This window comes from Rhinolophus ferrumequinum, chromosome 8, assembly GCF_004115265.2.
Source record: "Rhinolophus ferrumequinum isolate MPI-CBG mRhiFer1 chromosome 8, mRhiFer1_v1.p, whole genome shotgun sequence".
Classification (NCBI taxonomy): domain Eukaryota; kingdom Metazoa; phylum Chordata; class Mammalia; order Chiroptera; family Rhinolophidae; genus Rhinolophus; species Rhinolophus ferrumequinum.
In genome coordinates, this window is record NC_046291.1 from 52031605 (window position 1) to 52049371 (window position 17767).

At 41.7% G+C, this 17767-nt stretch overlaps 1 protein-coding gene and 1 pseudogene across 4 annotated transcripts in view; both read right to left on the reverse strand.

The window, feature by feature from the left end:
• Positions 1 to 17767, reverse strand: part of RAPGEF4 (Rap guanine nucleotide exchange factor 4) — a 278945-nt gene that overhangs the window by 224408 nt on the left and 36770 nt on the right. For 2 of the 4 annotated variants that reach the window (XM_033112741.1, XM_033112740.1), the window contains exons 2-3: positions 4133 to 4275; positions 1453 to 1541 (exon numbers count right to left, since the gene is read on the reverse strand). In XM_033112741.1, coding sequence (XP_032968632.1) covers positions 1453 to 1541; positions 4133 to 4275 — 232 coding nt within the window. Of the gene's footprint in view, positions 1 to 1452; positions 1542 to 4132; positions 4278 to 17767 lie in introns of those variants that run through there. The other 2 variants (XM_033112745.1, XM_033112742.1) reach the window with 1 other exon arrangement.
• LOC117026185 (proliferating cell nuclear antigen-like) lies at positions 11116 to 11895 on the reverse strand (annotated as a pseudogene).

The window sequence follows — 17767 nt, forward strand, 5'->3', positions numbered from 1 at the left end:
AGGACCACCTGGAGAATGAGGAGAATCATTCTCCTCTAGGCCCTGTCCCCTCTGCACACCCATGCCGGTGAGACCCAATTAAGGTAAGCAAGAGGAGCAGCCCTGAGCAAAAGGGTCCCAAGAGTACCCACCAGGACAGCAGTCTACAGGTAGAAGGTGTGCAGAGACGAGGGATGGAGGCAATATGAAAGGATGACAGGTGGCAGAGAGAGAGGGACGTTGCGTGCTTCCTCATGTTTCATTTGAGTCAAACAGTATAGAGCAGTGGCTAAGAGCATATGATTAGGTGCCTCACTGCTTGGGTGTTAATCTTAGCTCCCCTAATTTGAGATACATTACTTGTGGCAGATTATTTAACTACTTGGAGCCTTCGTTTCCTCATCTATAAGATGAAAACAGTAATATGACCTACCTCCTAGGGTTATTGTGAGGAGGAAAGGAGTAAGGAAACACCTGTTAAGTGCCTAGAACACTACCTAGCACATGGCAGATATCCGAGAAATGTTAGCTGTTCTCAGTCCCATTGGGAAACTGAGGCAGCTTACAAGAATCAAAACCCACCTCCCACCTTGGCTCTCTCTGAAATCCAAGAGAAATCTGGCTCTGTGAGAGAGGGGACAGTATCGTCAAGGCTAGGAGGTTTCAGGCAGTTTCTAAGGGAACTTTCGATGTGTTGATACATACAAAAAGTATACTATGGGTTAAGTAGGGCTTCTCACTGGCCTGAGACTCTAACTATCTATAACAATGGGTATAACACACACCATTATAGTCCAAACTCCAAATGTCCACCTTACCAACAATCTTTTGGGACACTTCTACGTTTTTAGACAGTAACTGCCCACAACTCCTTTATTCACATAAGCTCCTACAAAACTTAAATCTCAAATCTTGTACATCCTGGATGTTTCTCACATTTGAAGGGTGTTCCCTATGAAAAAGGCTCAGAAACACTGTCTTACACATGGTACTTGGCTGTAAGTTATTTGTCCCTGTAACTGTTTCTTTGACTTTTCTTCAGGCTATAGGGGATCACTTCTAGGACACAGAAAAGTCAGGAAACCAGGTGGAGGATGGATTTCAGGGGAAACCTTGGGAGACTTCCTTCTCCATCCCCCTTTGCTCATGTTTCACCTTATGAACAGCCATTAATTACAGAGCAAATGAATTGTTTGCATTTCCCAATAGACAGCAAGCTCCTGGAAGGCAGGCAATGTGCTCTTGCATTTCATGTTCCAACAGCTGGCACCATACTCAAATCACAGGAAACATTCAATACCTATATTTCTTGAGTAACTTCATAAAGGAATTCATCAAACGCTTGAACTCCTTACTATGGGAAAGAGGAAGTGGGTTTGAAAAAATGTAATTTTTATGGCATAAAAGACATAAGGTGTCTTTTTAAAAAGGAAAATAATAAATCCTGCTTAAAAAAAGAATAAGGTATCTTACCTGGTGACTGCTGGTCTCAGATACTTTAACATCCAAAGACCCTGCCAGGACAGCATACCAGTTTGTTCCAATATCACCTTGACGAAATACTGAAAAAGAAACAGGAATGTAAACAAACCAAATATAAGTTGGTTTTACCATATGCTCAGGTAAGTTTCTCACTGGTATTGTAAGCATGACTTGGACCGAGCTGAGCTTACCACTCTGCCTTTACCTGTTCCCACAAAAACCATTTTTCTTTTCCTCATCTATCAACAAAGCTACATCCTATTTATTCAACATTGTACGAACTGGAACTCTATGAAACAGAACTGTTTCAAATTTACAGAGCAGTAATAAAGGACGATAACCTGAAATACTATAGGAACATTTAAATTTGAGAAAAACTGAGTGATGTTCTATGTAATTTTTCTTAAATACTCGTACACTTCATTGTGTTGTGATTCCTGGAATATTATTACTCTAGATGGGGTACATATTAACAAGGTTTGACTCAATAAAACCAGACCACTACCCCAGTTTCCTATGTCTATCTACATTGAAAGCCATGTGTTTTCTACGATAGAACATCTCCTTTTAAGCTAACCAATGAAGGATTAAGAAAAACAAGATCTGCTTTAAAAGTTTGAACTCTTGTACTATCATGTCCATTTTCTTGTTTGGTTTATAAATTCTCTGCTTTTAGGTTTTAGGAGTTAACTGCTCGTTGGAAATGGCTCTCATCAGAAGTTTCTGAACATCATTTTGCTTTACTTTTGTAATCTCAGAGAGAAATACAGTTAGATAGGACCTCAGTTCCCATATCACGTTAAGAGCAGTATTTGGGAAAGTCATTCTGAAACACTGGTTCAAAAATCTCATGCAAACCCAACAATCCTTTTCAATATCCTCGCTAAATAACTAGATGGAAGGATCTGACATTTTAACATTCTTTTCAGTTAGAGTCAGAGTTGTAGGGATTCAATGAGAAATTACATGACAACGCAGTGGGACAGCTGAATTCTGGCCAGGCTACTGCTCACTGCATCAGAGCAAGCCTCTGGGAGCCACAATTAATGACTACAAGCTGCTCTAAACTCCCCGACTAAGACGTGCTGTGGAAAAGCGAAGAATGACAATGGCGCCCTGCCAAGTGCAATGATAAGCTTAGGATGGGGGATTGATGAGTTTGTAGTTGGCCTCTCCAGTCACTGCTGTTCCCAGCCTTTGGAAGTGACTTAGGTTAGAGTCAGAGCTTTGCCTTTTGCGAACTTTCTGGCCCCGAAGGACGTTACCATTTGCCAGTCAATTTCATATTACATATGATAGATTCATTCTGAAAATGGCTTTAAGAAACAGAAACTGGAGTCTCATTCCCAAGAGAATGAAGTTTGCGATAGCAATAATGAAAGCATTCGCTTGAAAACAGTAGTGTATGGATAATTTTTTAAATAGATGTGTGACTGTGAGTGTGTACACGTCAGAAAACATCTTGAAGGATACACACACAGTGTGAACAGTAATCTCTGGGTTTGGGGATTGCAGGTCATTTTGATTTTGTTTGCCTTCTGAATTTTCTATAATGTGTGACAGACTCTGTTGGTTCCCCATCCAGAATCGTGCCCTTCCTCCTTCTTATCTAACTGAACATTATATATACAAGGATTATATACAAATTTCCATGCTCCTTCAAGGGCCAAGTGCTCTGAGTATATGAGTTGCTTTCCTGGCCTCACTGTGGTAATCACGATTGGTTTAATTCAATCACAGTGATCCCATTTTCTTTGCCAGTGATTGGTTTACACATGGACATGTGATACAATTCTGGCCAATAAAACAAGATAGGAAGTCTGCTGCGGGACTTCTGAAAAACAGACACAAGAAGAAATAGTACTTGGCAGGATGTGTTTGTAATGGCATGTAATGTCTCCAACTGCTATAGCTGTCTAAGGATTATTTGGTACAAGTCTGAGGAAAAAAGCCAACACCTGAGAATGCATATCAAGAAAAGAAAAACAGAAAAGGCAGATGGACCTGGGACCTAAATAATGTCACTGAGCACTTAATTAACCAACCCTGAAGCCATCCTACCTCAAGACTTCTGGTATATGAGTAACTGATTTTTCCTCTAGTATGAATAATTGATTATGCAAGCCAGTTGGAAGGAGTTTTTCTGTTACTTCAGCACAAAGCATCCCAACTGGTAGAAAAGCATCATTTTTTAATGAGCAAATACTTGTTTTAAATGCAGCTATGACCCTTTCATTTTATTCTCCCTGCCCCTTATTCCTACCCAGAATAGACGATACCACTGAGGTTAATCCAAAACATTACTATTAGCATTAGTTAAGAGACCTTTATCTTTACTATCCTACTGGCTAACATATTTCTTGGGTTAGAGAAAATAATTATTTGAATTTCTAAGGATACAGCTGAATATATGATCCAGTACATCCTTCCAGCTCCACCTGGAAAGTAGGCTGCCCTGGAGGGACCATTTTACGTGCTGTGGACAAAGAAGTTAAGGAAATGCCTACATGGAACTGAAGAAACAAAGCATAGGGACGTGTCAACCTAATACCTTCAGTTGAAGCTCAAATATTTGGCACATAAATACCCCATACGCTATCTATGCCACAGGATAACCACAAATAAGCACAAATCATACATGGCAGTACACCACTGGAGTTGCATTTCTTACATGTTATTCCTTTTTCCAGATTCTCATAATAACCACATAAACAAATCTGATGAAGGAGATTTGGGTGAAATTTCTCAAAAGCTTTAACTTCTTTCAGTCGTGTGAAGATTATATCCACATCTTCACTGGATCGTTCCAATGGTCTGTAAAGGGGAGAAAAGGCACAAAAAGCTGTATCAGCAAGGATTTATTTGAGTCAGCATGCATTATTCTAGTTATATTCAAGTTTGTGCAACTATCCCATTGCAAGTTTTCGTTGTAAATGTTTACCTACCTATCCCCATCACAGGAATTTCCAAGCTTTTGTCTCCTATTCACCTGAAATCATGACTATTACAGATGGTGTGATATTGTGATTTGTAATAAGAAATATATATTTGGCCTTTGTCTACTTTTTCTGGCACATAGCTCCTACAACTTGTAAATTCCTACAGAAGAGCCATAAGCACATCTTTTGTTATATTTGGTCTTTTGTCCTCAGTCACTGAAATGCTTCAGAACCATGAAGGTGAAATGCTGTCTCATTATTCTTAACAAGCCCCTTTCAACTACAACTGAGTTTATGTTAATGAGGTGATTTTTTTGGAAAGCCCCTAGTAATCTAAGGATGGCGGCTGGTTGCCAGGGAAACCACCAAATGATCACAGGGATGGAGGCTTCGTGCCCTTCCCATACTTTGCCCTGTGCCTCTCTTCCATCTGGCTTTTCCTGAATTATATCCTTTTATTAAAAAACTGACAATCTACTAAGTAGACTGTTTTCCTGAGTTCTGCGAGCCACTCTAGCAAATTAGTCAAACCTAAGGAGGAAATGGTAGAAACCTTTCTGATTTTATAGCCCATTGGTCAGAAGCACAGGTGACAACCTGGACTTGTGATTGGCGTCTGAAGGGGGGTTTGGGGGGTACTCTTGTGGGACTGAACCCTTAACCTATGGGACCTGATGCTATCTTCAGATGGATAGAGTCAGAATTGAATGGAGTTGCGTTGAATTGCAGGACACTTAGCTGGTGTCTGAGAGTCGCTCCTCTGCTGTCAGAAGCGTCCAGAGTACGGTAGTAGTGTGAGAGTAAAGGAAACACATAAGGAGTGAGTTTTCCCTTTGCAGGTGCTATAGCAAGAATCAACTTCAGAGCCAGGACTTCAAAGCGATACTTTTGGGTAGTGTTTAATCTCTTAAAAGCACCAGAATATGATAACATACAAGAAAACACAGATTTTACTTAAAATGGAGGTCACACACAAATGCCTGCAGCGGCCAATCAGGTAAAGTATATAAGTAAAAAGAACCAAATATAAGGGGAAAAAAATCTCTGCTATAAGAAAACAACTGTGAAAGCACACAGACACAGAGAACTGCTACTCAGCCTCAGTGTTGAGAACACTATAGGGAACGGCGGGAACCACAGCAAACTGCAGAGGTGGGAGCATCTCCAGGGAGTAGCCTTTATTCGGTTACTGGTTTTCTGTGGAAACGGGCCCAGATGTTAGATCTTATCATTGTTCAAGGAAAGATAGATATCCAGATCACGTTTCTTAAACATTCTGTGAGCCGCACAAAATATCTATGGGCTGGATCCAATTTGGTACCCACCGTTCGTATTCTCTGGATTAAGACGAACCAAAGAATCAAACAAAAATTGGGTAGTTTTATAGACAATAGAAATATTGTTCTTTCTTTGAGCAGTTTTCCAAGTCTATGCTTTCAATGTGCTTTGCCGGATCATATGATGTTCCTTGACAGATATTTCACATTAAATAGAAACTACCCTGTGTGTGCTCTAGAGTATTCTGGGGTCAGAAGAAATGAGCGGCACAAGGATGTGAGCAGTGCAAGGTAAGTAGTTCTCATTGAGTCCCTGTGCTCCCCTGAATTTCCCAGCCTCCCTTGCAGTTATGTTGAAGCCATGCTCCAGTCAGTAGTCGGTGAACAAAACTAGCATGTATCACTTCTGAGGTGAGACTGTTAGGAGCCAGGCTGGGTCTCCTCCATCTCTCCCTTCCTCCCTACAACTTTCGAGGGTGTTACAGGTTGAAGGGTGTCCCTTTCCAAAATATATATTTAAGTATTAACACCTGGTACCTGTGAGTGTGACCTTATGTGGAAATAGTCTTTGCTGATGTAATCAAGTTAAGATGAAGTCATAGAGATTAATCCAACAACTGGTGTGTCCTTGGAAGAAGAGGGAAATTTGGGTCCAGAGACACTGGGAAGATGACCGTGTGAAGGTGGAGGCAGAGATGGGAGTGATGCATCTGCAAGCCCAGGAATGCCAAGGACTGCTGGCAACCACCACAGGCTAGAAAGAGGTAAAGAAGGCTCTTGCCCCAGAGCCTTCAGGAGAACGTGGCCCTGATGACTTCAGGCTTCCGGCCTCTAGAACCATGAGAGAATAAATTCCTGTTATTTTAAACCACCGAGTTTGTGGTATCTTGTTTGGGCGACCCTATGAAACGAATACAGCAGGTATGTGTTTCAGATGCCATAGCCACAAGATGGAGACTTTGTGTAGGTGACAAGTAAACCTCCATTGTGTGAAGCTGCTGGGATTTGGGGGTACGAAGTACCACATCATCACCTAGGCTAATACTGAGGTCAGGACCAGATGTGCCATAGTTCCAAGACACTTGGGACGTTTTCAGAGGAAGCCAGGTCCCAGCACGAGATGAACATTTTTGGAGGACGTGAACAGATGACTTGCCACTTAGGGGAAGACCTAAGACACATGCTTTCACGAGTTTTGGTGGGAGGCTCTTCACCTGCCCCCATCATACTTTCAGAAAACTAGCCTCAGAGAATGTGCCCACAACCTCGGTTAGTCTCTCAACTAATCTCTACTGAAAGGGCTTGGACTCTACTTCCTAGAGAGGGGGTAGGGAAATCCTGCTGCATTGGTGCCCAGTTTACGAGATGACCAAGTGCCTAAAAGAGCTGAGAGGTGTGCGGGCTTCACCAAGGCAGGTACAGCTCATCAGTACCAGTGCCCGTTCTACCTTTTGGCCCTTTGGAAGGGCTTTATAAACTCCCTACCAGAAGTTATGGGCCTTTGAAAGAGGGGCTGGATCTCGAGCAGTTAATAAAGGGGTGTAGACAACTGTCAATGAGTCTTTGTGTGCCCAGTGGGAAAGCACTTCACAGGCAGTGAGGGTGACCGAGGTTGGCATAGGTGCCTCTCGGTGAGAAGCCAAGCCAGCAGGGCACACTCTGTGGAAAGCAGTGTTGGCACCAGCGGGGGGATCACACCAGCCTCAGCAAGCAGCGACATGAACTCCATGAGTCGCTGCCTTATCAACCCTGGCACTAGCCTGCCGACACAAAGCAAGGGCAACGTGTAAGTGATCATGGGAGGAATGACGAGGACCACATGCTAAGGAAATTGACTGGACATTGATACGGTGGGTACGACTTAGCTACATAGGGAGAGAGATTAGAATCTCTCTCCCATCAAGAAGGACAGCAGCATCCCATTTGTTTATTCTACCTAGAGCTTCTCCCATATTAGGAAGGCAGACCAGGGCAGCTGAAAAACATTTGCGGCCCAACACTCTCCAGAAGAAACCATATTCCAGAAGAAACTGGATTCCAGGAGAAAGAGAAAGCTGTAGCAGAAAAACTTTCATACTTCCATACAGTCTGGAACAAACACAAAAAAACTTCAAGATTCGTAACCAGACTGTATGAGGCCAAGTGACAAAAGATACTTGGAAAGACAAAGTTAATTTGAGATAACCAGGACAAATTTGGAATCCCTCTTCCTGATATTTTCTTTGGGTGCCCCAAATTAGGTCTTAATAATGTCTCCCATTGTTTAAACATTTAAGCCACAGAAACAATGAAATAGTTTATCTGTCATTGGTTACTTTACTGAGCGGGGAAAATTCCATTCAGCTATTACCTAACATCTTGACTCTCCCACCACTGCAATCTACTACTGGTGATAATCACTCTGTTGCCCCACTTCTCATGAATCTATAATTTCCATGCTACATAGATTCTCATCTATGTAGAGGTCATACCCAGCACTTCCCTTATAGACTCCCCAGTACACAGTAGAGGGCCAAGCACACAAGTCCCTGGGTGTGATGTGCTACGGTGACCTCAAACTAAACTCACCTGCTCTCCCACATCTGCCACTGCACCTGTACTCTCTCTTTCTGTGCAGGAAGCAGGTTCATCCTCCCTCATCACATCCAGGTAATTCTACCTGCTCAGTGTCTCTCAAATCCATCCCCTCCTCTTAACTGCCACTGGCTCAGCTGACTGTCAGCGAGGGCACATGAAGGTGTGTTAAGACATGAAGCTGAACAGCATGGCAGTCCTTTCCTTGGGTTTCATCTCATAGTCAGCAGAAGTATTTTAAGCAGGGTAGTGATGTGATTGGATGCACAGTTTGGAAAGATCACCTTGACTGCAAGTAGAGGCAGATGGGAAAGAGTCAAGACTAGCTGCCAAGAGGCTGGCTAGGAAGCTGTTGCAGTTTATCAAAATGATGAGGTGGGTTTCTCTAATTATAACTGACTTCTTTCCACTACCTTAATAACTACACATAGCTGGTCTCCTAAGTTAAAGTAAGTCAAAGCTCCAAGTCAGAGTTATTTTCCCTAGCCAAGCATCTGACACCCAGCGCCCATTTTTTTACATCACGTTTTCAAAAACTTCACTTTTAAAACAACAACAAAAAAGAATCATTCATAACAGAAGACACGGTGGTAGGCAGGCGTCTAAGATGACCCACACCCTGTATAACAATCCCCCTGAGTGTGGATCAGAGCTGTAATTTGCTTGTAGTTAGTAGAACATGGCAAAGATGGAACGATATCACTCCCATGATTATGTTGGAACATGGCAAAGGTAAAGAGATTTTGCAGATGTAACTAAGGTCCCTAATCAGTTGACTTTAAGTTAATCAAAAGGGAGACCCTCCAGGTGGGCCTAACCTAATCAAGTGAGTCCTTTAAAAGAGGGTAGAAGAAGTGGGAGATTCTTTTGCTGGCCTTGAAGAAGGAAGCTGCTATGTTGCAAGAGGGCCATGTAGCAAGGAACATGTGAGGCACCTGGCTGGCAGCTAGTAAGAAAACAGGGACCTCAGACCTACAACTTCAAGGAACTGAATTCTACCAAAAGTCTTGTGCGCTTGGAGGAGGTCCCCGAGCTCCAGAAAGAAACGCAGCCTAGTCAGCACCTTGATCTCAGCCTTTAAAACCCTGAGCAGAGAATTCAGATTAGCCATGCTCAGGCTCCAGCCCCATGGAAAGGCGAGAGAAGATATGCTGTTCTAGGCCACTGAGTTTGGGGTAATTTGTTACATGGCACTAGAAAACTAACACAGACATGAAGTTATTTTCTCACACTAATTCATTTCCTTGTGACCAGCTTAGGGGTCACTTCCCTCATGGAGATTTTCCTTACAACCTTCTCTCTCTTCTCAGAAATCCAATCAGTAACATTTTATTTTTGCATCTAATCTCATTATTTTTATTATTTCACATTTCAAGCATGTAAATTTCATCTTCTTGGAGATACTGTCATTCATCTGTTCATTCAGTCAGTATAGACTACTTGGGTCTTATTTTTTTATGAACCACTGAATCACTATGTTTTCCTGCTTTATATGACTATAAATCTTGTTTATTTTAAACCCAGCTATTCATGGAAGACCTCTTGCATCTTGCTGCATGTCCAGGTTTTCCCCTGTCCCTCTCCCCTCATCCCCTCTGTCCTCTACCTCAGTATCTGCTGTTGGAGCCCCTGCTGGGGAACAACTTGAAGAAACCACAGAATAAGTGGATAAAGATGCTAAGTCAAGGACTTGATTCAAGAGCAGTTGTTTTCTTTTCATGGTTCAGCTATTTCACTCAGCTGACTAATGAGGGTGTGGCCCTCCCCAAGGAAAGGGCTTACAAATATTGATTATCATATACCCAAACAACAGGTCACCTAAGGGGAGAGATTCCTGCTGATTTTATGGTTATTGTACCTGTTTTCCCACAAATGCTTATGTTATTATTTTGTGCGCTGTTACTGTTTAGTGCTAACTCCTACAGAAGCTCTGGGGGACCTCATGGGACAATGGACTCCAACACCCTAAGTCAGAGCTGTGGGGGTGCAGGAAGTAGGTGAAGAGGGGAAGGGAAAGGGGAAGGCAGGACTGCTCTCTGCCCAGCTGCCTTTTCGCGACCATAAAGTCAGCCAAGAAGTGGGCAGCAGCAGACTTAATGGCACTGGCTTCTCATGGGAATGTATGTAATGCTTAATTTGCTCAACTACTTCACTTGTATCTTTTTCAATTCAAATAACTTTTATTTAAATTGAAAACAATTCTTAAAACTGCATTAATAGTCAAAACTCTTTGTTATATGAAAATCCTAAGGAGTATTTCTACATAAGTCAGAAGTAGTTCTAGGTTAACAAGACCAGATTTGACTTAGGACTTTATCCTTTTAACAAACTGTGAAAAATGGACAGGGCGGCCAGATGGCTCAGTTGGTTAGAGCGTGAGCTCTGAACAACAGGGTTGCTGGTTAGATTCCCACCTGGACCAATGAGCTGCACCCTCCACACCTCGAGTGAAGACAATGAGCTGCCACTGAGTTTCCGGATGGCTCAGTTGGTTAGAGCACGAGCTCTCAACAACAAGGTTGCTCGTTCAATTCCCACATGGGATGGTGGGCTGTGCCCCCTGCAACTAAAGATTGAAAACGGCGACTGGACTTGGAGCTGAGCTGCACCCTCCACAACTAGATTGAAGGACAACGACTTGTAGCTGATGGGCCCTGGAGAAACACACTGTTCCCCAATATTCCCCAATAAAATTTATTTAAAAAAAAATAATGGAGAAAAAAATAATAGGTTATTTACAGAAAACATTATCTACCTATGTATTCACAGGTACAAATTTGGTGACAGGAGACTTTAGGACATGCTGGAATCTCTGAAGCAGTTCTCAAAGAGCTTAGTTTTATTTTCTTGGATTTTAAGACCACCTAAGATCCTTCTTCATGCTTAATGGTGGGAGCCAGATAGTATTTTAAATGTCCCATATCAGCAATTTTATACTGTACAACAAGGGGTACATCTGCAGACATACTGAGTGTTACTGTAGGAGAGAGTGGAGTGGCTTTTGTAAAGAAGTTCAGGTATCTCAGTGCAAAAGTTAGTTGAAATGGCTCTTTCGTCTCTATGGTAACAGCTTCTTCTATATTGACATTACTTGTTTGTGACAACTTAATATTTCCATTTCCAAGTTCCCCACTTGCAGAAAATTTCACTCCCTCCTTTGCACAGGAAATTACAACAGCATCTCCAATATGACTGAGATCTCGGCATATACGTGCAAATTCACCAGAAGGCATCTTTGCTACCCAGCTACACTCTTGTTCTGGAATCCCAAGTTGTTCAACATCTAAATCCATGAACTTCATTTCATAGTCTGAAACCTTATTTGATTTGGAGCTTCAAACACTAGTGCCAAGGTGTCCGCATCATCTTCAGCCCTTCGTGTAATGATGTCTTCGATGCCGCACACTTGAATATTTGGGACATGCTAGTGAAGCTCACGCCCATGGCCAGTTTGCGGTTGCAGCGACACGTGTCGAAGCCCTTGGAGCGCAGGGTAAGCTTCACTAAGGAGACATGGGATGTGTCCATACTCTGCAAGTTCACCGGCTGGAGCTGATGTCCCAGCAGGCCTCGCTGATGAGGTCCTGAAGTGCCTCCAGCACCTTCTTCAGGATGGAGCCCTGGACCAGGCGCACCTCCAACATGGTGGCGGTGTCGCAACAACGCGGCTACAAGCGAAGGGAAGGAGGACGGTGTAGCCGGTTTAGCCTTCACAGGATGAGAGCAAGCGGGCAAACACAGCCGTAAGAGCCGGAGAGCGAGGAAGTTCACTTCACTTGTTTTTTGTTGTTTTTTTTTTTTAATTTATTTTCAATTATAGTTGACAGACAATATTATAATAGTTTCAGGTGTGATTTTTAAAATTTCCAGATGTCTTTTGAAGATCAGTAATCTATTTCAGAACATTGGGTATAATGTTAACTAAAACATCTGCATTAAAATGACTTTGCAGTTTGTTCATTTTGTTTTACCCGTATCTTAGTGTTATAAAGGCTAATCCCGTCCCCTCGTGAACCGTTAGATCCAAAATAATACATGGGAGCTCTATAGTTTATAAAGGGCTGGAGACATTATTACTAGAACCCCATCTCCATCATCATCACCATTAGCCACAAAGACCTTTTAAAAGACGTACCTAATGAAAGCAATGAACAAAGTGCTTAAAAACAGAGTTCTCATGTGCCTTTTGAAGGTTTTACAGATAGGTGTGCATGTATGTTTTTCTCTATTATAACAACAGTAAGATCTCAAACACTATGTACTTGACAGTCTTGGCCTTTTTGTAACACTATTAACTTTTCAAAGGGCTTTGAAAATTTTGATCAGCACAACCCTGTTAAATGAAGCAGATTTCATGAACCCCATTTTACACGCAAAAACATTTGACACAGAGATTATGTGTTAATATGCTAAAATCATGCGTATTTATAACGCCAATGATGACACGGATCTATCAAAAGTCTTTGTAACTCAAGATGCTCACCACTTATCATGTTACCAATGTAATTATAGGATTATTAACCACTTAGAATACTGAAATGTTTACTCTTGACTAATTACAAGTTTTCTCAATAATGTCAACCAAATTCAGAAAGAAGGTGTTGAAAATGTATTTATTTAATCTGCAAATATTTACTGAGTGTCTTCATGAGGAAAATAAAGCCCTTGAGTGATACAAAGAGCATGGTTCCAGCATACAGGAAGTTAAAATTGAATTAAGGATATTTGTACACATTCAGCAATTATCAAGCTGAAATGTGGTAAGAAGCACAATTAAGGGGAGTAAGAATTCAGAGGAGGAACGGACATCACTTACAGATGAAAGTTCTACAAAGACTTCATAAAGGCATTATTGTAATTCTCCCTAAAATCAGTCCTTTCTCATTTCTCTTTTTATGACTATAATAACACCACTGTTTGGTCATTTAGTCCTAAAAATGTGTATCACTATGGCCCCTGTTCTGCTGACTCTTTTCCCTTAGTTTCCTACCTGCTAAACCCCCACCATCACACAGACACACACACACACACACACACACACACACACACAGATACACAGACACACATATACACACACATACAGAAATGCACACATACATAGATACATACACACACTCGTACATATACACACATGCACACGCACAGACACATCCTGCAACTCAATCAACTGCCAAAATTCTCTCTCAGTTCTTGATTCTCCTTGTGTTCAGAGAGATTCAGAAGAATCCCCCTGCTGGATCCTGAGACCCCCAGCATAACTGCAGCTTTTTATCCTCACAGCTAAGCCTGACTGTCACAAGACACACCAAGACCTCGGTGACCCTTCCCATACATGCCTGCACCCCTGCCATCAGGGAGCAGAACCCGTGAAGTCTGCAAATTCCTGGCCTAATGCCTCCCTATTTAGAAATCATGCCTGCTTGCTGTTATCTCTACAAAAGAGTGAAGGAGAAAACTGCCCCTCAGGGTCCCAAATGAGATCAAAGAGTCGTGACTGGAGGTCACTGTGTACCTCCATTTTGGCTCTAAACAGAACAACAGAAGGGATCAGAATACCTCCACCTCCCTTTCGCAGACAACCACTCTGCCATTTGTCCCATGGCAGAGAGATACCAGCTCTGGGACCCAGGGCTATTTGGACAGTTGAAAACACCCACCTTCAGGCAGAGGGAAGGAACAGCCCTGCTAATAGCTAAATAATGCTTGACCCTGAATTTGTTTGTGAATAGAGAGAGAGAGAGAGGAAAACCTTTTTGATCTGGCTCAGTGGGTTGCCATTTGTCTCAGTACAATTAAAATGAAAATACAAAATCAAAGTACAACCTTGCCCAATTTTAACAGAGCGTTTTCAAAAATTTCTCTGACGGATCACAAGTGTCTCAACTCAGTGCAGGATCATCAGGTTGGATGGACATAAGTCTCTCCACAACCCTCCCCCAGACCCCAGCCAAACTGGAATGCTTACTGGGGCGCAACCAGCACATAAACTAGAACTCTATCATGGTTTTCCCTAGGTGATGCACTTGTTCTACCAGCACTAAGTTAAAAATAATTTCTTCTGGCTCCTTAAAATTTTAGAATGGCTTCTGGGATGACTCAGATAACTAATGGTTCTTTAAAATGCTTTCAAGTTTAGTTTGAACATCAGTTTGTTTTTTTTTCTCTATGCAATTTTCACCATAATAAGCAGAGGGTCTCAAAAACCATTCCACAGTTCTTAGGGCTACACTCAGATTTGAGATGTCTCTGTTTAAAAAAAAAAAAAAAAACTGCCACTTCTATAGCTAAATTTTTGGAGCTCCCTAAGGGCCTTTAGGTTGTGAGAATTAGAGAATAAAAACCTCTTGAGTTAGAGTCTTCTGATAATTTTCATTCTTAGCACTCCCTATTCCTGGGCAACAAAAAAGAGGCCCTTAAAGGAAACAGAAAGTGGAAAAAAGGAAGAATACTGAAGATGAAGGGGAGGGGTGGCGAGGACATTACTTTACCCAGAACAGTGATTCTCAGTCTTTTAATCATCCCAACCCACCGGAGGCACAGGATACACACCCATGTGTAGCAGCAGACAGAAATACATTTTAGCAGGGAGTTTTGTAAACGCCATCCCTTCTCTGGATCCGCTGGTTGAAAATCTCTGGCTTTCAAAGAGAAGTGAGAATGACACTAGAATGGCAGATACATGTCATTATATATTTGTCCAAACCCAAGGAATGGAGAACACCAAGAGTGAACCTTAATGCAAACGATGGACTTAGGGTGATGATGACGTGTCAGTGTCGGTTCATCAGTTGTGACAAAGGTGTCACCCTGGTGGGGAAGGCTGTGCCTGTGTGAGGGCAGGGGACAAAAGGGGCTTCCCTGACTTTCCACTCAATTTTGCTGGGAACCTAAAACTGCTCTGAAAAATCAAATCTAGTTTCAAAAAGAGAGAAGGAAGTGGTTCATGAACCACTTGTTTATTTACTTGTTTGTTTTAAACCCAGCTATTCATGGAAGACCTCTTGCATCTTGCTGCATGTCCAGGTTTTCCCCTGTCCCTCTCCCCTCATCCCCTCTGTCCTCTACCTCAGTATCAGCTGTTGGAGCCCCTGCTGGGGACAACTTGAGGAAACCACAGGATAAGTGGATAAACACGCTGTCCGGGACTTGGTTTGAGAGTAGTATATAAGTATAGCATTGAAAAGAGCGCTGGTTAGATTATTCGCAATAGCCAAGATGTAGAAACAACATACATATCCATCAACAGGTAAAGAAAATGTGGTATATACATACAATGAAATACTTCTCAGTCTTGAAAAAGATGGAAATCCTGCCATATGTGACAACATGGATGAACCTGGAGGACATTATACTAAGTGGAATAGGCCAGTTACTAGAGGACAAATACTACATGGTTAGTCAAACTCATAAAAACAGAGTAGCACAGTGGTCGCCAGGGGCTGGGGAGAGGCGGAAATGGGGAGTTACTGTGCAATGGACATAAAGTTTCAGCTACACAAGATGAATATACTCTAGAGATCTGCTGTACTACCTCATGCCTCTAGTCAGCAATACTGTATTGGGCACTGAAACATGCATCGAGAGGGTAGATCTCATGCTGATATTCTTCTTACAGTGTAAACAAAGAGTGCCTATTAGAAGTCAGGAATGGTGACACCTACTCCTGTCATTAACATTAAGTCGCTGTATGATCTAGAAAGTGTCCCAAGTAAAAGCCTCCTTAGGAATCAAACACGCATTTTCACTCAGATATTTACTAAAAACATTTACAAGGAGCCAGGCCCAATTCTATGGCATTTTTATAAGAACACTGACCTGCTCAATGGGCTTTTTGGAAGAAGTGAAGATTGCAAAACACTTTAAAAATATGTCGCAATATACAATACTGAAATAGTACTAAAACACTGATGGGTTTCAACACATAACTGGGTGAAGAGTCTCATTTCTTCCCTAAGACGTCTTTGGTCATTAGAAGAATTCACCCTGTGAATGAATAGTGTCCATTTCAACAGATGCTATGGATTGGAAGAAGTTACATGTTTTTAAAGTGTAGAACTACATAGCATGTAGAAGCAAATATCGGTACCGTGTTTCCCCGAAAATAAGATCTAACCAGAAAATAAGCCCGAGCATGATTTTTCAGGAGGACATCCCCTGAGCATAAGCCCTAATGCATCTTTTGGAGCAAAAATTAATAAAAGACCTGGTCTTATTTTCGAGGAAACACGGTATAAACCGAAGGAGGGCAATTTGATAGTATCTACCACAAATGAGAATTTTTTTTAATTATTTTCAGGTGTACAAAACAATGTAATAGTTAGACATTTATAGCCCTCACAAAGTGATAACCCCCTCCCCAATGTAGTACCCTTCTGACATCATATATAGCTGTTACAATTCCACTGACTATTCTCTATGCCGTACTCCACATCCTGTGACTCTGTCTCTGTCTCTGTCTCTCTCTCTCTCTCTCTCCATATATATATATATTTACAGTTGACATTCATTATTGTTCAGCTTCAGCTTCAGGTGTACAGTGCAGTGATCAGGCATCTACGCCATCCCTGAAGCGGTCTCCCTAATAAGACAAGTATCCATTAGATACCCTATAAAATTTACAACATTATTGATTTATTCCCCAAAGGGGATGCCGTCTTTCGTATCCCCATGGCAATCTTGTGGTTACTGATTTGTGCTTTCTAGTCCCCTCCCCTTCTCTTTGATCCCCACCTCCCTCCCATCTAGCAACCTTCAGTTTTTTCTCTATATCTCTGAGACTATTTCTGATGAGTTTATTCATTTATTCTATTCTTTAGATTCCACATACAAGTAAGATCATACGGTATTTGTCTTTCTCTGTCTGACTTATTTCACTTAGCATAATGTTCTCTAGATGTGGAGGAAAGGGATCCCTAGTGCACTGTTGGTGGGATTGCAGATTGGTGCAGCCACTATGGAAATCAGTATGGAGGTATCTCAAAATCAGAATATTTTAATGCAATAATTCCAATTATAGGACTCCTGCAGAAATTTTGCACATATGTAAAATTGTATGTATATAAGGATGTGATATAAAATATATTATATGTGAATAATAATAATAAATCCACACAATGGAACAGTATGCAAACTTTAGAAAGAATGAGGATGCTCTATGGATATGAAAAAATCCAAGGTATCATTCAGTAGAAAACAGGGCTTAGAACAGTGTATATAATGTGCTGTCATTGACATATGGCAGAGAGAAGAAATATATGCATATATTTTTATAAATGCATAGAAGTTTGAACAAAAAACTGGAAACTGGTGTCAGTGGTTACCTCCAGGGAATGAACTAAGTGATTGAAGTACAGAAGATGGAGGGAAACTTTATTTTTCCTGTTTACCTAGAATGAATACACACAAAAATATTTCCGGAATCCAGACGCTTATTGGTACTCTTCCTGGCCACACCACCCTCATCACTCCCCAGACTACTGCGATGGTCTCTCAGCAGCAGTGCCTGCTTCCACCCTT